This window comes from Neoarius graeffei, chromosome 14 (genome assembly GCF_027579695.1).
Source record: "Neoarius graeffei isolate fNeoGra1 chromosome 14, fNeoGra1.pri, whole genome shotgun sequence".
NCBI classification, from domain to species: domain Eukaryota; kingdom Metazoa; phylum Chordata; class Actinopteri; order Siluriformes; family Ariidae; genus Neoarius; species Neoarius graeffei.
The window spans coordinates 22,799,265-22,823,688 of NC_083582.1; the positions used below are offsets into that span (position 1 = coordinate 22,799,265).

General features: G+C 40.6%; 1 protein-coding gene across 1 annotated transcript; it reads left to right on the forward strand.

Moving 5' to 3' along the window:
• Window positions 1-1,738: 1,738 nt before the first annotated feature.
• prodh2 (proline dehydrogenase 2) lies at window positions 1,739-21,101 on the forward strand. The gene is made up of 10 exons (XM_060939428.1): window positions 1,739-2,278; window positions 15,637-15,827; window positions 15,931-16,057; window positions 16,814-16,885; window positions 17,005-17,085; window positions 17,181-17,324; window positions 18,599-18,765; window positions 19,005-19,115; window positions 19,309-19,397; window positions 20,006-21,101. The coding sequence occupies exons 1-10, from the start codon at window positions 2,027-2,029 to the stop codon at window positions 20,239-20,241; spliced, it is 1,470 nt and encodes a 489-aa protein (XP_060795411.1). The 5' UTR covers window positions 1,739-2,026; the 3' UTR covers window positions 20,242-21,101.
• Window positions 21,102-24,424: the final 3,323 nt, after the last annotated feature.

Here is a 24,424-nt window from a genome sequence, read left to right on the forward strand (position 1 = left end):
AGTTCCACAAAGTATTTTATTAGCTTTTCAGCTTTAAGCTATACACGCACGCACACAAGTATCCAGGTTGGGGAGAAGCTCCCTTCCTCTGTTCTCCCTCTCCTCTTATAGGGCGCGGTCACTGGGGAAGACACACAAACACAGGTTAACCAACATCAGGTGCAGTGATTCTGCCACTTACCTTCCCTGACTCCACCCTCCAGTCACAGACCGATGCTTGACCATGCCCCCGCTGCCACACGTTGATAGGGTGTGTGGTACCTTATTCTATGAATAAAAGTTGTTTCTGTTTAGGTGTTGTATTTAACTGGTAATGTACTGGTAACAGTAATGACAAGTGTAACTCTAGTCACAGCAGTGACATAGGTCAGTATTGTTACTTGGTTTTCATTCCTGTTACCCTTTGTTTTGGTTAGATTTCTTTATCTAAAAAAGGCTGACAGAAGGGTTATGCCATGTTTCGTTTTCTACCATTAGTACTTCATCATTTTATGACTGCTGAATTTATCATGTTATTGGATTCTTGTCATTTTGTTATTTGGAAGTTGTTATTCCAAGGAAATAAAGTTTGTGTTTACATGAATTTCATGTTTTCAATGAAATATATGTTTCATATCATTTCTTTCACATGGCAGTGTGGGAAAGGGACACACTGTGTGCATGTTAACCACAGAAATCTCACAAAAGAAAGTTTGCTTCATAGTGCATTGTCTTCCATGACATCCGGTAACAGCACTGACAGTTCAGCTAGGTACTAGCATATAAAATATCTAAAAAAAAGTGCACTGTCAAGCTTTGGAACATGATATATCTATTCCCTACACTTACTCAAGCTAATTTTTACATGCATACATGACAGCTACCCATCCCATTCTTATTGACTGGAAAATGCTCAGTTACTGTGAAATGACCCACACATGTACACACACATACCCAGAGCAGTGAGCAGCCATGCTACAGCACCCGGGGAGTAGTTGGGGGGTAGGTGTCTCACTCAAGGGCACCTCAGCTGAAGTCCATCCCATGTGAACCTAACTGCATGTCTTTGAACTGTGGGGGAAACTGGGGCACCTGGAGGAAACCCACATAGACACGGGGAGAACATGCAAACTCCACACGGAAAGGCCCCCCCATCGGCCGCTGGGCTCAAACTCAGAACCTTCTTGTTGTGAGGCAACAGTGCTAACCACTACACCACCATGCTGAATTATTAATGAGAAGTCAGGGCAGTATTATTATTATGAGTTTAGTTTCTGGAACATCAGTAGTGATGTAAGTTGTAGGTTAATTTTTAGTACCTGTTTGTTTGCAGGATCAGTTTTGGATCAAAGTCTATGTCTCGGGTCAGACATGTCACTGACCACTAACGTCACTGGATCCAGCTTTATTTTTTTTGTTTTTTTTCCTCTCTCTCTCTCTCTCTCTCTCTCCATCCCCATTCTACAAATTTTATTTGACTATAACTGTAATGAGGTCAAAGAAAACTTAACCAAACAAAATAAAATGATCAAAAATTTCTTCCCCAGTGCTCAGCCCAAAGTTCATTCTGCTCGTCAGTAATTAACCACGAGACCCAATATAAACCCCAAACTTCCACCCTCTGTGCCCTTTCATCCAAAATTTTCTTTCACTGAATATTCACCCACCTGCTAGATTAAGTAACATAATAATCACTGGTCTTTCTGGAAGTAACTGCTTGGGCTTGAGCAGGTATGAACTTGAACTTAAAGTCAAAATATTTTTCTAACTTTGATCACTGTATGATTTGTAGCAAACAGATATATGGATTTTTGTACACATTTCAAGTCAGTATTTTATTGGCTTTGAAAAGGGCAAGGATTTTATCACTAGTCAAAGTGTGCTATCTATTGAAATGTACAACCAAACCTTTCACTAAACATACGTTTCACATACAGGTACTCTGGACAGCTCTTCTGGAGAGGAGATTTGGAGTTGGAATATTTAAATTCCAGTTTGAGGAGAAAGGGCTCGAACATACACAAAGATCTGCACAAAATCCACAAAGATGTCTGTTCTCCGCTCGAGTATGGTACATCACTTCCAGTACCTGCGCATAATGGGGGCACGGACGCTGACATCAGAACATGTAGGGTTTGCGCCCATTAGGTGTAATGAACTCAAGAACCCTGTTCCACCTGCCCTGCTAACTTTCAATGACCCACAAGCATTCCAGGCCAAGAGCGGGTGGGAACTAATACGAGCACTTGGGGTTTTTAGACTCTGCTCTTACCCAATGCTGGTCAATGCTGGTGGCAAGGTGAGTGTTGCTAAGTCTCATTTCTTTTCATTTCATACAGTTTGGTGCAGTCAGTAAAAGCTTGGTGTGGTGTGGCTGAAGCACACTGGCTCTCAATGGAGGATATATATATATATATATATATATATATATATATATATATATATATATATATATAAAATTATAAATTGGCAAAATTATGTGTAAAAAAGAGTGCGAGTTTGTTTGCTTAAAGGCTGAGGTTGCGCCGAGCCAGAACAAAAAAAGGGAAATCCTGCAGTCATGTAGCAGCTATCATCTGGAAGGTAGGCTATGTCAGAGTAGGGCAATTGTATTGGTTTACTAATAATGTAGTGTTTATATATTGTAAGTCACTTTGGACAAAAGTGTCTGCCAAATACCATATAGGCTCAATATGTATACAGTGGGGCAAAAAAGTATTTAGTCAGCCACCAATTGTGCAAGTTCTCCCACTTAGAAAGATGAGAGAGGCCTGTAATTTTCATCATAGGTACACTTCAACTATGAGAGACAGAATGGGGGGAAAGAATCCAGGAAATCACATTGTAGGATTTTTAATGAATTAATTGGTAAATTCCTCGGTAAAATAAGTATTTGGTCACCTACAAACAAGCAAGATTTCTGGCTCCCACAGACCTGCAACAACTACTTTAAGAGGCTCCTCTGTCCTCCACTCGTTACCTGTATTAATGGCACCTGTTTGAACTCGTTATCAGTATAAAAGACACCTGTCCACAACCTCAAACAGTCACACTACAAACTCCACTATGGCCAAGACCAAAGAGCTGTCAAAGGACACCAGAAACAAAATTGTAGACCTGCACCAGGCTGGGAAGACTGAATCTGCAATAGGCAAGCAGCTTGGTGTGAAGAAATCAACTGTGAGAGCAATTATTAGAAAATGGAAGACATACAAGACCACTGATAATCTCCCTTGATTTGGGGCTCCATGCAAGATCTCACCCCGTGGGGTCAAAATGATCACAAGAATGGTGAGCAAAAATCCCAGAACCACACGGGGGGACCTAGTGAATGACCTGCAGAGAGCTGGGACCAAAGTAATAAAGGCTACCATCAGTAACACACTACGCCGCCTGCAGTGCCAGACGTGTCCAGGCCCGTCTGAAGTTTGCTAGAGAGCATTTGAATGATCCAGAAGAGGACTGGGAGAATGTCATATGGTCAGGTGAAACCAAAATAGAACTTTTTGGTAAAAACTCAATTCGTCGTGTTTGGAGGAGAAAGAATGCTGAGTTGCATCCAAAGAACACCATACCTACTGTGAAGCATGGGGGTGGAAACATCATGCTTTGGGGCTGTTTTTCTGTAAAGGGACTAGGATGACTGATCCGTGTAAAAGAAAGAATGAATGGGGCCATGTATCGTGAGATTTTGAGTGAAAACCTCCTTCCATCAGCAAGGGCATTGAAGATGAAACGTGGCTGGGTCTTTCAGCATGACAATGATCCCAAACACACCGCCCGGGCAACGAAGGGGTGGCTTCGTAAGAAGCATTTCAAGGTCCTGGAGTGGCCTAGCCAGTCTCCAGATCTCAACCCCATAGAAAATCTTTGGAGGGAGTTGAAAGTCCGTGTTGCCCTGCGACAGCCCCAAAACATCATTGCTCTAGAGGAGATCTGCATGGAGGAATGGGCCAAAATACCAGCAACAGTGTGTGAAAACCTTGTGAAGACTTACAGAAAATGTTTGACCTCTGTCATTGCCAACAAAGGGTATATAACAAAGTATTAAGATGGAATTTTGTTATTGACCAAATACTTATTTTCCACCATAATTTGCAAATAAATTCTTTAAAATCAGACAATGTGATTTTTCTGGATTTTTTTTCTCATTTTGTCTTTCATATCTTTCGATTACGTTCATTATGTCTTATATTAAATATAGTTAGTTTTTTTTTTTTCTTTTTTATCAGACATCTAGTTTTTGGGTTTGTTTACCTGACATGTTTCGACGTACGACTGTCGTCTTCCTCAGAGTGTCACTGGATGTTATTGGTGACGCATCTTTTATCAGCTGATGTTTCTGAAGGCGTGGCCTTCCTGTCTGGTTTGACAGGTCGGTCACGCCTTCTACTGTCAGTTCGTCCCCTGCAAGATGGCACTCCAGGTATGGGAGAGCATGTATGCTCCCTCATCCCGGTTGATGGTCCTCGGGCTTCGCTTACGGATCTCCATGGCCGCCCTGATCCAGCGCTGATGTTTGTTATCTTCTGTGCGGATGACTGTCATTCCCCCAGTCCATAATATGATTTTCCCTTTTGCAATGATCTGTTATAGCTGACTTATAATTTTCCTGTTGTGCCTTTTCTTTTATTGTTCAGGTTTGTCTTGTAGCTGTCTCCTTTTCGCACTCTTTCTTATGTTCATTTTTTCTTGTGTTGAAACTCCTTCCTGTCTCCCCAATGTAAGTTTTATTGCATAATTGACATGGAATCACATATATGGTGTTGCATCTGTTGTCCGGATGTATTCTGTCTTTGGGATGAACCAGGATCTGACGGAGTGTTGTGTATGGTTTGACAGGTGTGTTAATGTTGTGTTTCCTCATTGCTCTTTGAATGCGTTCAGTTATTCCCCTAATGTATGGTAATGTAACTACTCCCCTGTGTTCTTGTTTGTTAGTTTGTTTTTTCTCTTTCTTCTGTGTTTTGTTGTTCTTAACCTGTTCCACCCCTTTGGATATTGCCCATTGTGGATATTGACATGCCTTCAGTGCGTGTTGTATATGTTGTTCCTCCTGTTCTTTGTCCTGTGGATCTGTAATTATTGCTGTGCGTTCATGTAATGTTCATGTAATCATATTATGGACTGGGGGAATGCCAGAGTCATCTGCACAGAAGATAACAAACATCAGCGCTGGATCAGGGAGGCCATGGAGATCCGTAAGCGAAGCCCGAGGACCATCAACCGGGATGAGAGAGCATACATGCTCTCCCATACCTGGAGTGCCATCTTGCAGGGGACGAACTGACAGTAGAAGGCGTGACCAACCTGTCAAACCAAACAGGAAGGCCACGCCTTCAGAAACATCAGCTGATAAAAGATGCATCACCAATAACATCCGGTGACACTCTGAGGAAGACGACAGTCGTACGTCGAAACATGTCAGGTAAACAAACCCAAAAACTAGATGTCTGATAAAAAAGAAAAAAAAAACTAACTATATTTGTCTTTCATAGTTGAGGTATACCTATGATGAAAATTACAGGCCTCTCTCATCTTTTTAAGTGGGAGAACTTGCACAATTGGTGACTGACTAAATACTTTTTTGCCCCACTGTATGTATAGGCTCAAGAAGCAAAAACTAGGTCAGAGAAGCATAGGCTAACTATTTTAATGCAGATGTTGTCAAACTTTGGGAACAATAAACATACCATACTTAAATAATTCCTTGTCTGTGGATTTGTCCAAGCTTCTTCAACTTTTTAACTACCCTGACCATTCCATGGTATTTGTAGGCTATTTGTTTATGCTAGTACTTCAGCACTGGTCGCTCTTGGATTCTCTTGGCTACCAAGGCTACATGCACTTATTGTTAGCCGCTTTGAATAAAACTGTCAGCTAAATGACTGTAATGTAGTGTAATGTTTGAATCATGTACAATATCTAAACAACAATTACATAGAATTAATGTTGTTGATTCAGGTCCAAAATGCAAAAGTTAGTGGAAAGACAGGAATCGCATGTACAGATGAGCAGCGTATGGTGCTGGACAACACGTCTTGTGAGTCTGTTTGTGCTCAAAACAGATTCCATTCATAAAATCTTTCAGCTTTTGTGAGTTGTTTGTGCACCTGATGGCACATGTTGAACCAGAAAAAGACACAATTTAAAAAGATGTTATGCTCTGATCAGAGGTGGGCAAAGTACCCAACTTCATTACTTAAGTCAAAATACAGATCCCACTGGTCAAATGTTACTCCAATACAAGTGAAAGTTGTACAGTCAAATTTTTACTTAAGTTAAAGTACTGAAGTACTTGCTTTTAAAAATACTTAAGTATTAACAGTACATTTTCTGTCAATGCATTGTTGTATTATTGACACAATGCTTACAAAACCTAATGCCACTATCAAAGACAGAAATGTGAATTCACAAAATGAACACATGCTATGCCATCATAGTGGTTTAACGTTAAGCTAGCTAGTCAGTGAGGCTCCATCTGACATGCTAGCAAACTCTCTTCAAACTCGAAATCATATTTCTAGTAGCTAACGCTACTAGAAAAGAAAGATTTCTACATTCTGTTTATTTGGCAAGATTATGCTAAAACATATTTCTGAAAGGACTTCAGATAAGTTAACATTATTCATGCAAGCGTAACTCTGTTTTTACATGCTAACTAACAGTGTCCAAGTTAACTATCTATGTGTAAATGTTAGCCGTGAACAAGGCTATGGCAACTTGGCAGGCAAATCCATAGAAAGTCATTTGACTAACCAGACTGCATAGCTATGTTTGCAACATTATCGCTAGCTCTAAAAGCACAGGCAACTTCATTGCAAGCTTTCTCTTGAAATAAAACATTTACATACCTCAATATGCTCCCACAGGTTGGACAGCGAGTTTTTGTTGGCCGTGATTGTGGTTCATTTTTGGCAAACAAAGCAAACATTTAAAACGAAACGTATCTTTAATCCTTTCAGAAAACTGAAACATGGGTTCTAGGTAAAGCCATGGGTGCGTGCATTCCCTAGAAGAACCACCTCCTTCCATTCTGCCATCAACTGATCATGTTCAAATAAAGCTGTTAAGAAATAATTTATATTGATTTTATACAGTTTATGGACTTGACATGACCCTAGTGATTACTGATAGGCTGTCTCAGTGTCACCTGTGACAAAACCATCACATTTTAGAAAAGAAAAAACATCCACTTTCAAAGCCGCTTCATAGCAACAAGGACCTTGATAGAAATGTACACTCAAAAAAATAATTGTATAAAACTGTATAAAATCTTTCTCTGTGCTTCCACGGAAGGCGGTCGCATTTCTCTCTCCCTCCCCTTATCTTTCCTGCTTCTGCTTCTGCTGTCTCGTCTGTCTATTGTCTATGCTTTTGAGAGACTCTCCGCGTTGCTCTCTAAACTAAAAATCATGGAATTGATAAACTGGTCTCTTCACGCAATTAATACTATTTTCTCGACGAGAAGCCTGGGTTCGGGGGAACCAGCCTGTCCTGCCCGAACGTTCACAGCTGGCTATACGATGGACGTGTGGGAGAAGTGGCGGGTCGTGTGCCTGGCGGTTCTTTCTGTGGAGGACATTGAAGACATCTACCTATTCGGAACCATGATTACAAGACTTTTGCTGATTGGATTAGGCATTGCCCTGGTTTATCAAGGAAATCAGAAAATGGTGATGGCTGTCCAAAGCCCCATAAAGCTGCCTGACATGATTGAAGCGGTGGGCAGAGCTGTCGGCACTCAGACTGTGGCTATTCAGAACTTGAACTGCAATGTGGATAACATCTTGGAGAAGCTGTTGGCTTTGCAAAGGGAAATGGATTGAGACCAGAATGGACAAGCAGGGTAGTCGTGAAAAGAATGCATCTACTTGTCCCAAGACCAAACAAATTCCAATCTTATCTTCGGCTCCCTCAGCCAGCAATGCCTTGGCCAAGGCCGTTGCTGGGAAAATAACTCCCCCTGAAGATCACTGCAGTCAGACTCTCTTTGTATTCCTCCCCCCACTCCCCACGATCGCTGTTTTTACCCCCAGTGTGACAAGTGGGTAAGCGCCGTCTGGCTGCAGGACTGGACTGCTTGTTTGCCCTGGGTTACCTATACCTCTGCCCCCCTCCCCCTCCCATGATTGCCCCCTCCCTCACTCCCTTCCCCCTCGAGTCCCGAGTTTTCATGTTGTAAAGCATACTGTGTTTTTTGTGCTTATGTGCTGAGGTGTTTTTTTTTTAAATGTTCCCACACTGTACTTCCCACAGAAGCATAGTGTGGGGGTTGTTTTTTTCTCCTCCTCTCCCCTCATGTTATTCTGTATTTTTCATCCCTGTCTTCCTGTCCTGTCTATCCCTGTGTCAGTCGTATGTATGTATATGTACGGACGGGTTGACGGCTAATTTCGCTAGTACATGTGACTAATGACAATAAAAGAATGAATTCATTCATTCATTCATTCATTGTACCAAAAACGTTGACTTTAAGTCTTTCAATTACATGTTTTTCCATGTAATTTTATTAGGCAAGTTCAATGTAAGGGTCCCATTGAATTAAATGGGACCCTTACATTGAACTTGCCTAATAAAATTACATGGAAAAACTTCATGTAATTGAAATACTTAAAGTCAGCGTTTTTGGTACAATTATTATTTTTTGAGTGTAGTGGAGTGAAAAGTACGATATTTGTCTTTCAAATGTAGTGAAGTTAAGTTTAAAAAAAAATACTCAAGTAAAGTACAGATACTCAAAAAGTGTACTTAAGTACAGTACTCAAGTAAATGTACTTTGTTACTGTTCACCTCTGGCTCTGATTAAAACATGGTTGTCATAGCTACGTTCAGCTTCCTCAGCCATAACTGCTTGGATAAACCGGAAATCAAAGACTGGCATCTGGGAGAGGCAGGTATCATGTCGACCCCCATTGTCTCTCACAGGAAAGCCGTGGATAATAGTAATTCTTGAAAAATAAAAAAAAGATATGTTTTACCATCCAATACTTTCATTTCATATTTTGTTGCTTTTTTGTATTTTTTGGGGTTTTGTTTTCAAGTAGAGTTTTTATTTTGTCCTCGGTTAGTTCAGCAACACACTCCGCCATTTTGTTTTTCTCTACTCACGGTAATTGAGCTGATAGCCTAGTAGTAGAGTAGCCAATCAGAGCACTCGTATCCAGTGAATGTGGACAGAATAAATGTACATGTGTACATTTATTCTGTGTATGAATTCTTTATGAAGTCATTTTGCAGATAGAAATTGTTCAACTCTTTTCAGTAAGTCAGATTCTTTAATTTTCTCCCAAATGGCTCATTCCCCCCCCCCCCCCCCCCAAAAAAAAAAAAAAAAAAACCTGGGTATTTACAGTACATTATTGTTGTTCTTTGACTAACTACTTATGAACACTGTATTGCATTTCATAAAATCTATTTAAATAATCATTAAAGAAGCAAGGCCCTACAAATATGCACTGACAAATATATGCATATGCATGCTGAATGAGTATTTTATTTTATTTTATTTTATTTGCTTTGTTATTTATAATTATGTAGTTTATAAATTTTACAATATATCAAACAAGAAATAGATAACTAAAAAAAATCTCTCTCTCTCTCGATATATAACAGGGAAACCACAACAGCGTTAAGCCAATTACTGCGGGCCCATCTAAAAATCTTGTGACAACTAAATGTATAAATATTGATGAATAAGTATGAACAGAATATATAAAACACATCAAATTTACATTAAATAACAAGAAGATTATTGTCCTTGCTCTATCTGCTTCATGAAGATTTGTTTTTATTCTGATCAGTGAATGCCTCCCATAATACCTCCAGTTTATGTGCAATGAGAAACAGTTTAATGAGGAGCGTATCCGTAATGTCTGTAAGAAAATACATCATTATCTGAAAAATACAGTAAATCTTCAACCAGCATTAGTGCAGATAGATCCTCTCTGTTACACTACCTTATTCATACAACTAAGTCAAACAGATGTCTAACTATCCACACTAATGAACGTCTCACTTTTAGTTAATTGAATAATTGAGTGCACCACCTTGCTACAGGACAGACCAAAAATATATAAAATATTTCAGGCCTGGCAGATCATCACCAGAAAAAAAAAAGTATCTAGCCTGAAATAGACTGTATTTGCATCAGAATCTTAATATTATAGCAGTTGTACAATATAAAGTTCTGTAAAATATAAGAAATATGTATTGGCTTGAATTCATATGTTTCTTTTATATAGATTCAAATATGCTGGATGTATAGTTGACACTCTGCACTCAATAAGCATTGTTTCATTTCAAATCCAACATGCTAGAGTATACTGTATAGTCATTTTTTTTTAAATTGTGCAAAATTAAATTTTTCTGCAGACTACAAAATATTCATTTATTCATCTTCAGGAATTGCTTTATCTTGGTCAGGGATATGGTGACTCTGGAGCTTATCCTGAAAACACTGGGCATCAGAGGCGATTCTAGAATCTGTTGTGGCCCCAAGCAAAAATTTTCAGGGGGCCCTTCTGACCAGTGTTCATCACCAATATGTTATAAATAATCTGACACCAACGAAAAATGTATGAAACCAAAGTTTTTTAAATTCCAAATGTGAAAATACAATGGTAAAGAACAATAAAAACAATAAAAAACAAAATAAATAAGCCCTCTGGCCCTGACTCTCGGGGGGCCCCTGGGCCAGGGGGCCCCAATCAGTTGCCTGCCTTGTCTGTTCACAAGCTGCATGTCTGCTGGGCATGAGGCACTACATATAATGCAGGGGTGGAAAATACTTGAATAATTGTACTTATTACTATACATAAATATTTTGTGGTATTTATACTGTACTTGAGTATTATTGAAATCGAGTACTCATACTTAGAGTTTAAAAAAGTCAAGTTTGTTTGTATAGCGCTTTTAACAATAGACATTGTCCCAAAGCAGCTTTACAGAATCTGAATGACCCAAGACATGAACCAATTTTATCCCTAATCTATCTCCAATGAGCAAGCCCGTGGTGACAGTAGCAAGGAAAAACTCCCCCAGACAACACAAGGAAGAAACCTCAAGAGGAACCAGACCCAAAAGGGAACCAAGCTTTACTTGGTACAAATCTCATCTCATTATCTCTAGCTGCTTTATCCTTCTACAGGGTCGCAGGCAAGCTGGAGCCCATCCCAGCTGACTACGGGCGAAAGGGGGGGTACACCCTGGACAAGTTGCCAGGTCATCACAGGGCTGACACATAGACACAGACAACCATTCACACTCACATTCACACCTACGGTCAATTTAGAGTCACCAGTTAACCTAACCTGCATGTCTTTGGACTGTGGGGGAAACCGGAGCACCCGGAGGAAACCCACGTGGACACGGGGAGAACATGCAAACTCCACACAGAAAGGCCCTCGCCGGCCCCGGGGCTCGAACCCAGGACCTTCTTGCTGTGAGGCGACAGCGCTAACCACTACACCACCGTGCCGCCCTCATTACAAATCAAGACCAGTATTTGCTCTCTTCTTCTCTCATCCAGTCATGACTATACACTAAACACCAAACAGACTCCTGCACAATTTTTTTTTACTATTCAGCTTAAAGGTGACATACCCCTTTTCCACAAGTTGACACAATTCCCTGATACATTCTTAATGAAATGTCTGTGGCATGCTTTGGTCAAAATACCAAAAGCATAAAGCACCACAGCTCTCTTCTCACCCTGTCTAAACAGTCGTATTCAAAACAGCCGATTCAAGTGACTGTTCTTTTAAATAATAATAAGCCACTGCTCACCCCACCCCCTCTTTTGCCAACCAATCAGGTAGCACTTTCCTCATGAATATTCATTCACAAAGGCCGTTCTCAAGTCATGAGTGGAGATACACAGATGGGGGGCATAATTCTAATGATTTTAGTTCTGATTAATTCATTAGCAAACTATGACCAGCAAACCTCTTTGACGTAGAAAGGGGAGCCAAATGTGAACGGCTTGTTGAAGCATATGTTTTCTGAAATAAGAGCCCAAATGAAACTGACTGGGTGTCTGATTTCAGAGTTTGTGGGTTGGTAGGTTCCAGATAGCCAAATGTATGTGTACAAGAACTGAAAAAGTAAATTTTTCAAATGTCCTCTTTAAAGCAAATTAATGTTAAAAAACAAACAAACAAAAAACACTCAAACCAATTCATCATCTGCATTGACCTTCTCATGCCACACAATTCAGCTAGTGCTATAGGTATCCGTGTGTGTTTGATGATGAATAAACCACCCGACTGCAGTGTTGAACTTGAGGATGAGCACCCTTGACCCTACCTCAGTAAAATATTTCAGTATGCTGGACTAAGGAAATACTTATATAAAATGAGGCATCTACAGTGGGGCAAAAAAGTATTTAGTCAGTCACCAATTGTGCAAGTTCTCCCACTTAAAAAGATGAGAGAGGCCTGTAATTTTCCTCATAGGTATACCTCAACTATGAGAGACAAAATGAGAAAAAAAAAATCCAGAAAATCACATTGTCTGTCTGATTTTTGAAGAATTTATTTGCAAATTATGGTGGAAAATAAGTATTTGGTCAATAACAAAAGTTCATCTCAATACTTTGTTATATACCCTTTGTTGGCAATGACAGAGGTCAAACCTTTTCTGTAAGTCTTCACAAGGTTTTCACACACTGTTGCTGGTATTTTGGCCCATTCCTCCATGCAGATCTCCTCTAGAGCAGTGGTGTTTTGGGGCTGTCGCTGGGCAACACGGACTTTCAACTCCCTCCAAAGATTTTCTATGGGGTTGAGATCTGGAGACTGGCTAGGCCACTCCAGGACCTTGAAATGCTTCTTACGAAGCCACTCCTTCGTTGCCCGGGCGGTGTGTTTAGGATCATTGTCATGCTGAAAGACCCAGCTACGTTTCATCTTCAATGCCCTTGCTGATGGAAGGAGGTTTTCACTCAAAATCTCACGATACATGGCCCCATTCATTCTTTCCTTTACACGGATCAGTCGTCCGGGTCCCTTTGTAGAAAAACAGCCCCAAAGCATGATGTTTCCACCCCCATGCTTCACAGTAGGTATGGTGTTCTTTGGATGCAACTCAGCATTCTTTCTCCTCCAAACACAAGTTGAGTTTTTACCAAAAAGTTTTATTTTGGTTTCATCTGACCGTATGACATTCTCCCAATCCTCTTCTGGATCATCCAAATGTTCTCTAGCAAACTTCAGACGGGCCTGGACATGTACTGGCTTAAGCAGGGGGACATGTCTGGCACTGCAGGATTTGAGTCCCTGGCGGCGTAGTGTGTTACTGATGGTAGCCTTTGTTACTTTGGTCCCAGCTCTCTGCAGGTCATTCACTAGGTCCCCCCGTGTGGTTCTGGGATTTTTGCTCACTGTTCTTGTGATCATTTTGACCCCACGGGGTGAGATCTTGCGTGGAGCCCCAGATCGAGGGAGATTATCAGTGGTCTTGTATGTCTTCCATTTTCTAATAATTGCTCTCACAGTTGATTTCTTCAGACCAAGCTGCTTACCTATTGCAGATCAGTCTTCCCAGCCTGGTGCAGGTCTACAATTTTGTTTCTGGTGTCCTTTGACAGCTCTTTGGTCTTGGCCATAGTGGAGTTTGGAGTGTGACTGTTTGAGGTTGTGGACAGGTGTCTTTTATACTGATAACGAGTTCAAACAGGTGCCATTAATACAGGTAACAAGTGGAGGACAGAGGAGCCTCTTAAATAAGCTGTTACAGGTCTGTGAGAGCCAGAAATCTTGCTTGTTTGTAGGTGACCAAATACTTATTTTACCGAGGAATTTACCAATTAATTCATTAAAAATCCTACAATGTGATTTCCTGGATTCTTTCCCTCCATTCTGTCTCTCATAGTTGAAGTGTACCTATGATGAAAATTACAGGCCTCTCTCATCTTTTTAAGTGGGAGATCTTGCATAATTGGTGGCTGACTAAATACTTTTTTGCCCCACTGTACTTTTGCATCTCTAGAAGGCATGAACTACATCTAATTTGAAACAACACGCAGAGGTAAGTTTTGTTAATTTTTTAACATTATATGACTATATTTAACTCAGCCTGCTTTCTTTGCAGTAGCTGACATAAATGGCTATGTAGCAGGTCAAATTTTAGCAAATGATAAATAATAAGTACTTACATGACATTTTAGTTCTGATTAATTCATTAGCAAACTATGACCAGCAAACCTATTTGTATGATGTTGAGACTGAATGTTTTCAGGCATGACATAATTGTTTTTGACAGTTTTAGATATTTGAGGACATAAAAAAAAAAAATTTGAGTAATAATGTGATTTTCACACACACACACACACACACACATATTTATATATATATATATTTATATATATATATATATATATATATATATATATATATATATATATATATATATTCATTTAAGTATCATTCTGCAGTATTTTTTCCAGCTCTGGCAATGTGTTTCAATAAAGAAATAAATAAAAAATCCACTTGCAGCCTCTCCCTCTTGTTTGTTTTTATTACAGTCCTCTTTGAAAGTATTAGAATAGCAAGGCCAATTCATTTGTTTTTGCTGTACGTTAATTCAAAATGGTTTGCTTTTGTCCCATAGATTGGTCTTCATGCTGGTTTATCCTTTTTAACAAATACAGTCTTCACAGGTGAAATCCAGGGCTCAAACCAAGAGTAGATATTCAGAGCTATTAATTATCCATCCATCCATCCATCCATCCATCCATCCATTATCTGTAGCCACTTATCCTGTACAGGGTCGCAGGCAAGCTGGAGCCTATCCCAGCTGACTATGGGCGAGAAGTGGGGTACACCCTGGACAAGTCGCCAGGTCATCACAGGGCTGACACATAGACACAGACAACCATTCACACCTACAGTCAATTTATAGCCACCAATTAGCCTAACCTGCGTGCTAACTGTGGGGGAAATCAGAGCACCCAGAGGAAACCCACACAGACATGGGGAGAACATGTAAACTCCACACAGAAAGGCCATCATCAGCTGCTGGGCTCAAACCCAGGACCTGCTGAGAGGTGACAGTCTACAGTCTACTACACCACCGTGGCACCCTCATATTCATCTTTTGATCTCAAACCCAAACTGTTTTCATTCATCCATTATCTGTAGCCGCTTATTCTGTTCTACAGGGTTGCAGGCAAGCTGGAGCCTATCCCAGCTGACTATGGGCGAGAGGCGGGGTACGCCCTGGACAAGTCGTCAGGTCATCGCAGGGCTGACACAGAGACAAACAACCATTCACACTCACATTTACACTATGGTCAATTTAGAGCCACCAATTAACCTAACCACATGTCTTTGAACTGTGAGGGAAACCGGAACATCCAGAGGAAACCTGTGTAGACACGGGGTGAACATGCAAACTCCACACAGAAAAGCCCTCACCGGCCGCTGGACTCGAACAGAGGACTTTCTTGCTGTGAGGTGACAGTGCTAACCACTGTGCCACCCCAAACTATTTTCAGTGTACAGGGAAAAAAAATGGCCTTGCCGTTTCAATATTTTTGGAGTGGACTGTATGCACAGGCACAGGACATACAGTACATGGGCATCCATGCATATCCACTACTGTAATTTCCTTTTGACACCTCAGAAACTAGTATATACCTGTCCTGCATTCTTTCAGCTTATGTCATTTACATGGACTGTCCTGGGCAAACGAGTTTTTGCCATGGTCCTTCGGCCATTTGTGTATGCTCAGTTTGTTGCTGGGGAAACAGAGAGTGAGATTGCAGCATCCATGGAGAAGATGAACTTGCTAGGACTACGTCCCATGTTGGCTGTGCCCATTGAGGAGGATCTAGGAGAAAGCTCTGGGTAGTAAACCAAAATAATATATAAATACATAATTACATTTTGAAAGAAAGGTACTAAAATAATCTATGCCTGTCTGACATCTCTGTTTTTACAACATAAACAGAGAGAAAAGGTATGATGACAACTTGGCAGCCATGTTGGAGTGTGTGCACATGTCTCACAGCAATGCCTGGAGCAAAGATCCCATGATGCAGCTGAAGATGACTGCCTTGGTCAGCCCCGAGTTTTGTGTAGGTGACTGATATCAGATATGTTAGCAAGACACCACTCAATCTGCATCATGCTGTTATTTAAATGCATAAAGATGGCTGGTTGTACTATTGAACAAAATCTCAAAGTATATAGCAGAGTCTCAATGTAGGCCTTAAACTATTACATATAGGAACACACTCATTGAAATTTAGATTGGCAACATAATTGTCCCACATTGCAAGCAAAGTAAACAGTTATGCTTGCTTCTGTGCTTCTGTCATTTGTCCTATTGTGTAATTTGTATTTTGATGCTTAGTCTACTTACTTCTAGTTCTAGTTTCTCCTCCAAGGGTATTTAGAAAAATTAACAGTTAAGAAAGTAATCCACCTTGTTCATGTTTATTGTACCTGCTACTGAATTTCATTGAGATTGAGATTGATCATGGATGCGTTATGGATGTGTCTGTAAGGCAGCCTTAAATAATTTAGCTCCAAAGGGCACCAAAATGTACCGGGCATTTCACTCTGTAATCACATAATCTGACTGCTAACAATAGATTCTATATTCTGCACTAGACAGAATTCAGCCCCATCCTCTACTTTAACTGTGTATTTTTTCTTATAATGATTAGTCTAATCATTCCTGATTCCACAAAAAGAAAAATATAATCCACAGTATTTATTAATAGCAAATAAGACAATGTGGATGCCAACAATTCCAGAAGGGCTTAGCTATTTATTTACTTCCTGGATTGGCTATTTATTGCCTTATTCAATGTTGTGACAATGTTTAGGTTAAGCTGACCTCCTTGCTGAAGAAGCAACATTATGATCTTGACCTGTTGGTCAGAGCAATGGATGGAGAGGTACAAATACTTGGGAATTTATGCTCTTATTCCTTTGTTCCATATTTACAAGAAATGATCAAAGCCAGTAAACATTTGATTAATGTCGCATGTTTTGGGACCCTTCATTCTCCACCCAGGCTGTTACATTTCCTGGGCTCACTGAAACTGAAAACACACATTTTCTACTTGGACTCAACAGACTAAACCAAATTGGAGAGGTAACACTCATCAAGAGACTTAATCTATCTTAAAACAATAATTTTAAAAAATGCTGATATGACAACCAAAAAATTGTTGTTGTTTTTTTCAATAGGCAAGTGTTAACAAAGTCAGAGTTCTAGTAGATGCTGAGTACACGTACATGAATCCTACGCTCTCTCTTGTCACCATGGCCATGATGAAGAAGTTCAATCGAGATAGTGCCTGGATCTGGAACACATACCAGTGCTACCTGAAGGTACAATGCCATTTAATTGGAAAGTGCAGTTTATACAAATATAAGCTTTTCCTTCTCCTTCCACGTCCCAAAAACATGCCAAATTACCCCTAGGTGTGAATGTGTGTGCTTGGTGGAAGCGTTGTTGTACCTGAGATAGATTTTGAGACCACTTTTTGAAGGTCTTGGTCTTGTTTTGGAATTGACCATATTTTTACTCGGTCTTGTCTCGATCTCAGACATAGAGGACTCAGGATTTTATTTCAAGACTGGTCAAAACTACAACTGCAGAGATATCACTAAATTGCCTGTGTATTGTCTGATTTATTTGTTAACATTGTTACTGTGATTGGATGAAATTTCCTGCTTCAAATGCAACCAAAAACATGCCCATTCATTATCTGTAACCACTTATCCAAACTTAGGCAAGCTGGAGCCTATCCCAGCTGACTGTCACTCCTCCCTGCCCCCCTTCAAGAGGCAGGGTACACCCTGGACAAGTCACCAGGCCATTGCTGTGGGCTGACACAGAGACAAACAACCATTCACACTCATGCTCAATTTAGAGCCACCAATTAGCCTAGCCTGCATGTCTTTTGGACTGTGGGGGAAACCAGAGCACCCGGAGGAAACCCACGCAGACACAGGGAGAACATGCAAACTCCACACAGAAAGGCCCCCTGTCAGTCACTGGGCTCAAACCCAGGACCTTCTTGCTGTGAGGCGACAGTGGTACACCACCGCTATACCACCGTGCCACCCTGACTAATTTCTAATTTAAAATTTTTTGTTACTGTTAATGTCTGTCACTCCTCCCTGTCCCCCTTCATACACCCTGGTCTGGTTCTGGTCTTGACTCAGTCTTGCCCTGCCTACGTCTTAGTCTTGACTTGGTCTCAACCCTTCAAAGTCTTGGTCTTGACTTGGTCTCAACTCCTCAAAGTCAAGCCAAGTTTATTTTTATAGCACTTTTAACAATAGACATTGTCGCAAAGCAGCTTTACAGAATTTTAGTGATTTTAAACATGAGCTAATTTTATCCCTAGTCAAAGTCTTGGACTTGTCTCGGTCTCAATGCATTCTGTTTTCGGTCATGATTTGGTCTCAGTTTAGGTGGTCTTCACTACAACACTACTTGGTGATATCTAGGTTGTGTCTGCAACTAGTACCCAAGTGTTCCTGGGATGGCCTCCTTATTCACCATGATACTGACATGGATATACCAGTTACTGAAGATGATTAATGAATGAGTGAGTGAGTGTGTGAATGAATGATGCGCTCCCATTTCTTGCCAGGAGTCCAGAGACCTTGTCCTTGATGCTATCCGTCTGTCTGTGGACCAGTCCTTCTGCCTTGGGGTTAAACTTGTCCGAGGTGCATATATGGACAAGGAGAGGAAGCTGGCTAACAAGGAAGGACGACCTGACCCCATTCACCAGTCTTGGAAGCACACAAATGATAGGTGGATGAGATGAGATGAAATGAAATAAGATAAGATAGCCTTTTATTATCCCACAAGGGGAAATTTACATTGTTACAGCAGCAAAATATATAAAGAGAAAAAGATAAGGCAGTGAAGGAGTAGTGCAAAAGTACTAAGTATACAAAAAAGGATATATGAACACAGACAGAATATTACAAATTCAGAAATATCCTGCATGCTGGTTTCTGTTTTCATGCTGTGGCAACTTTTGAATGCAGCTACAATGGGTCTCTGGAAGTGATACTTAACCTGATTTCGCAGCAACCTGACCGCTACAAGATCATTGTAGCAACTCACAATGAAGAATCTGTTAGAAAGGCAGTGACATGGTATGACATAATGCACACCTGTTTATGAGGGATGATAGCATTGTTCTTGCTAGAATGACTAACTATTGTCAGCATTGCTGTCATCTTTTGTATTTGTTCTTGACTAAAAAAGATTTCCAATTAATATGGAAATGTTCAGTTCTGTGGCTTTAAAATACTTTTGTAGGGAAAATTTAATTAATCTCTTTTTCAGGATGACTGAGTTAGGGATTGCTCGAGATGGAGGTTCAGTGTGTTTCGGTCAACTTCTGGGGATGTGTGATCATGTGTCTCTCACTCTGGGTAAATATCATCATTTACTTCCAATATGTAAGGAATAAACCAAAACAGCCAGTGTTGTTATTGGACTATAATTAGTGATGGGGTGGTGTGTCAATTTACTGTTACCATGCCAAAGTAAAACATTTTAAATGTTTAATTCCTCTTATACTACAGCAACTTTCCAACAGTTACAATGTTAATATGTTAATTAAAGAATGACACATCATACATTGTATTTTTCTTTCTATTTTGTAGCTATTTGTAATGTAAGGGAACAACCAAAAGCAAGTTATTACAGCTGACACTGGAGACGTTTTCCAAAAATATTAAATAAATATCTCCTTATAGAAATCCTATTATTTTCTTTGTTAAATAACACCACATTTTAATTAATTTATTATAAAGCTTGGATTATATGGAACTATACATGTCCCTGTGAATGAGCTGTTTCTGTAGAAACAATAACATATTAGAGTGAACACATTAATATAAACCTGTAATTTGAATCACAGATGGTACTTCTGTCAGAAGTTTATGACCAATCAGATTTTAAAATTATTCTTTAAATGTTGGTGCTAATATCTTTATTGAGTTTTATAGTTATTTTTGACTATTTGACTTCCCTGCAGCTCAGCAGGGTTTCTCAGTGTATAAGTCTGTGCCTTATGGCTCAGTGGATGACACTCTGCCATATCTGATTCGACGGGCTCAGGAGAACCACACTGTGTTGCAAGGGATCCGTAAAGAGAGAGACCTCCTGAGGCAAGAGCTACGTCGTAGAGTCTGGGAGAAGATTACTCGATCCAAATCGAGAAAGGGAGAAAGAAAAACAACAAATCAGAAAAGACAAGGGTCTCCACTATGAATGTGGTTTATTGGAAGTTATGACAGCTACATGTAGGTGTCTGACAAGTGGGGTACTCTGGTCTACCTATGGAAAATTAAAGGGAATTTAGTTAAACTGCTAGTTTTTGCTTAGGTCTTGGTTTAACTGGGTTGGGTTGAAGTAAAATCAAGTGAAGTTATGATTAATTGGTAAAAGAAATATGTTTATTCAGATAAATACCGTCACCAAGAAATATAATTATTTTCAACAGAAACACATATGCCATTATTATTGGCACCCTTGGAAATTATTGTAAACAATGGAACTGAAGCATGTTTCCCATTTGAAGTGTACAGGATTTTTGAGTTGATTAGCGTGTGTAGGAACGTTCAAGCTGTAATCCATGACTTCCTGATTAACTGGGGTACAAATATGAGGTGACACAGAGGCCAAATTCCCTTCATCAGTCATCAGTGTGGGAAAGAGAAGAGAACACACAAACCAAATGATGGAAAAGTGTGTTGACCTTCATAAGTTAGGGAATGGTTATAAAAAATAGCTACTCACCTGGAAATGTCCATTTCTACTGTTAAGGCAATAATAAAAACGTGAACACCAACTGGATCTGTTACAAACTTGCCTGAAAGAGGACCTAAGTTTATTTTGCCCCCAAGTACAGTGAGGAGGAGGGTAAGGGGGCAAAAAAAAATTTCCCAAGGCTCACCGTTGGTGAATTACAAGAAAAAGTCCAATCTTGGGGTTTCCAAGTCTCCAAAACCACCATCAAACTCCACCTCCATGCCAACAGATTATTTGGCAGGTTTGCAAAAAAAAAAGTATTTTCTGTCAGTTAACCACAAACATAAACACTTGCACTGCAAAAAAAATGAAAACTGAATTTGAGGAGAAAATTACTTAAAGTGAAATTATCTTGCTGAATGGAAAGATATTTTTACTTGATAAGACATCTTAGAATAAGTTGGTTGCAATCTAGAACTAAGTTTAATAATTTCAGAATTGGTGTCTTGTATTCTTCTAATAGGAAATGTTAGATTGTTTCAACTATTTTCAAGATATTTTCACTTGCTAAGATATAATTTTTTTGCAGTGTGAAGTTTGTGAAACGCTACTACAGTTTTGACCGGAACCATGTTCTGTGGTCTGATGAAACAAAAATGGAGCTTTTTGGCAATAAACACTCAAGGTGGGTTTGGTGTAAAAAGAAGGATGGCTATAATGAAAAGAACCCGATCTCAACTATAAAATATGGTGGAGGTTCTGTGATGTTTTTGGGCTGTGTTTCTTTCAAAGGCCCTGGAAACCTTGTGAGGGTATCATGGACTCGATGCAATACCAGGACATTTTAAATCAAAATCTGTCTGTCTCTGCCAGGAAACTAAAACTGGATAATCATTGGATCTTCCAGCAGAACAGTGATCTGAAGCATATGTCCATATCAACACAAAAACAGTTATCTGATCACAGAATCAAGCTTCTGTCATGGCCATCTCAGTCCCCTGACCTGAACCCCAGTGAAAACCCATCGGGTGAGCTGAAGAGGAGAGACTACAAGAGAGGACCGAGGACCATGGATGATTTGGAGAGATTGTGTAAAGAGGAATGGTCTCAAATGCCCTGCTCTGTATCTCCAACCTTATAACATGCCAGCAAAGGGAGGTTATTCAAAGTATTAAATGCAGAGGTGCAAATAATAGTAGCATATGTGTTTTTATTGAAAATAATTATTTCTTGATAAGGATTTGTGTTTCTCTGAATAAATTGATTTTAATTAAAGGTTGGGTTTTTCTCATTTTTTCAGTGTGAGATAAACCGACTTCACCAAAAGGTGGATTTTTTTCTAACCCTTTTAACTAATCTTTACAAGGGGTGCCAAAAATTATGGAGAGCACTGTATGCGTGTATATGTGTGTGTGTGTGTGTGTGTGTGTGTGTGTATATATGGTCCTTTGAGGAAGTGATAGAGTCAGATAGAGGAAGTGGCTGATATCAAGAAATCCTACCAGTGGCTGGATAATGCAGGACTGACAGACAGCACAGAGGCACTAATCATGGCAGCACAAGAACAGGCCATAAGCACAAGAGCCATAGAGGCCAGGATCTACCAGAGTAGATCAGACCCAAGATGCAGACTGTGCAAAGAAGCCCCTGAAACAGTCCAGCACATAGTAGCAGGGTGTAAGATGCTAGCTGGATCAGCGTACATGGAGAGGCACAACCAAGTGGCTGGGATAGTATACAGGAACATCTGCAACCAGTATGGAATAGAAGTACCCAAGTCCCAGTGGGTCATACCACAGAAGGTGGCTGAGAACAACAGGGCCAAGGTTCTGTGGGACTTCAGCTTCCAGACTGACAAACAGATCCTGACTAACCAACCGGACATAGTGGTGGTGGACAAAGAGCAGAAGAGGGTGGTGGTGATAGATGTGGTGATCCCAGCTGACGCCAACATCAGGAAGAAGGAACATGAGAAACTTGAGAAGTATCAAGGGTTGAAAGAGCAGCTGGAACGGATGTGGAAGGTCAAGGGTTGCGTGGTCCCCATGGTGTAGTGGGGGCACTTGGGGCAGTAACCCCCAAACTGGGAGAGTGGCTCCAGCAAATCCCAGGAACAACATCTGAAGCCTCAGTCCAGAAGAGCACAGTCCTAGGAACATCGAAGATACTGCGCAGAACCCTCAAACTCCCAGGCCTCTGGTAGAGGACCCGAGCTTGAGGATGACATGGATACCACCCCCCCGCTGGGGGTGAGAAGGAGATTTTTTTTTTATGGGTGGTGTAGTGGTTAGCGCTGTCGCCTCACAGCAAGAAGGTCTGGGTTCGAGCCCCGTGGCCGGCGAGGGTCTTTCTGTGCGGAGTTTGCATGTTCTCCCCAGTTTGCTCTGGTTTCCCCCACAGTCCAAAGACATGCAGGTTAGGTTAACTGGTGACTCTAAATTGACCATAGGTGTGAATGTGCCTGTCTGTGTCTATGTGTCGGCCCTGTGATGACCTGGCGACTTGTCCAGGGTGTACCCTGCCTTTCACCCGTAGTCAGCTGGGATAGGCTCCAGCTTGCCTGCGACCCTGTAGAACAGGATAAAGCGGCTAGAGATGATGAGATGAGACTTTCATTGTGGTATTTTTATGTGATATTTTCTTACATACTTCTGCTTCAATTATGCCTCAATTTATTGTATTTCAACAACTTGCAGGTTTCTGAATGTTTTTTCCTCAAATATAATTTACCCCCAAAGATTTGTTTACCACGGCACGGTGGTGTAGTGGTTAGCACTGTCGCCTCACAGCAAGAAGGTCCGGGTTCGAGCCCTGTGGCTGGCAAGGGCCTTTCTGTGTGGAGTTTGCATGGTCTCCCCGTGTCCGCGTGGGTTTCCTCCGGGTGCTCTAGTTTCCCCCACAGTCCAAAGACATGCAGGTTAGGTTAACTGGTGACTCTAAATTGATCATAGGTGTGAATGTGAGTGTGAATGGTTGTCTATGTATCAGTCCTGTGATGACCTGGCAACTTGTCCAGGGTGTACCCCGTCTTTCGCCCGTAGTCAGCTGGGATAGGCTCCAGCTTGTCTGTGACCCTGTAGAACAGGATAAAGCGGCTAGAGATAATGAGATGAGATGAGATTTGTTTACTTCGCTTTTCACTTTTTCTCCGATCCACTCCATCAACAAAAGGAGAGGAGGGTTCTGTAATCATTATCACCTACTCTTTAATGGCTTTCAGAACTACAGCCAGTTCACTCCCATTCAAAACCTGTTCTTGAGCAAATGGTCCTGTACTCTATTACTTTCCATGATAACAAATGTACCAATAATGAATGAGAACAGTGCAACAATTCATAATTCCAGGCTTCATTGTGTAATTAACACCAAGAAAGAAATGAAAATAGGAACAGTATGCTTAAAAGACAACAGGAAACCCACGAAAAATTTGAACATTTATGAAGAAGCCTTTATTTGCCACATGCACACTTAAGCACAGTGAAATTCACCCTCTGCATTTAACCCATCTGAAGCAGTGAACACACATAAGTGAGCAATGAGCAGAGCAGTGGGCAGCTGTGCTACAGCTATGCTACAGGGAGTAGTTGGGGGTTAGGTGCCTTACTCAGGGCACTTCAGCCTAAGGCTGCCCCATATTAACCTAACCACATGTCTTTGAACTGTGGGAGAAACAGAGGAAACCCATGCAGACACGGGGAGAACA

Bases quoted from the DNA above. Each gene is read 5' to 3' on its own strand.
- prodh2 (XM_060939428.1), top strand. From the start codon at position 2,027: ATGTCTGTTCTCCGCTCGAGTATGGTACATCACTTCCAGTACCTGCGC. The intron at 2,279-15,636 runs GTGAGTGTTGCT...GCATTCTTTCAG, and splicing joins TGGTCAATGCTGGTGGCAAG to CTTATGTCATTTACATGGAC. The intron at 16,886-17,004 runs GTACAAATACTT...TTCTCCACCCAG, and splicing joins TCAGAGCAATGGATGGAGAG to GCTGTTACATTTCCTGGGCT.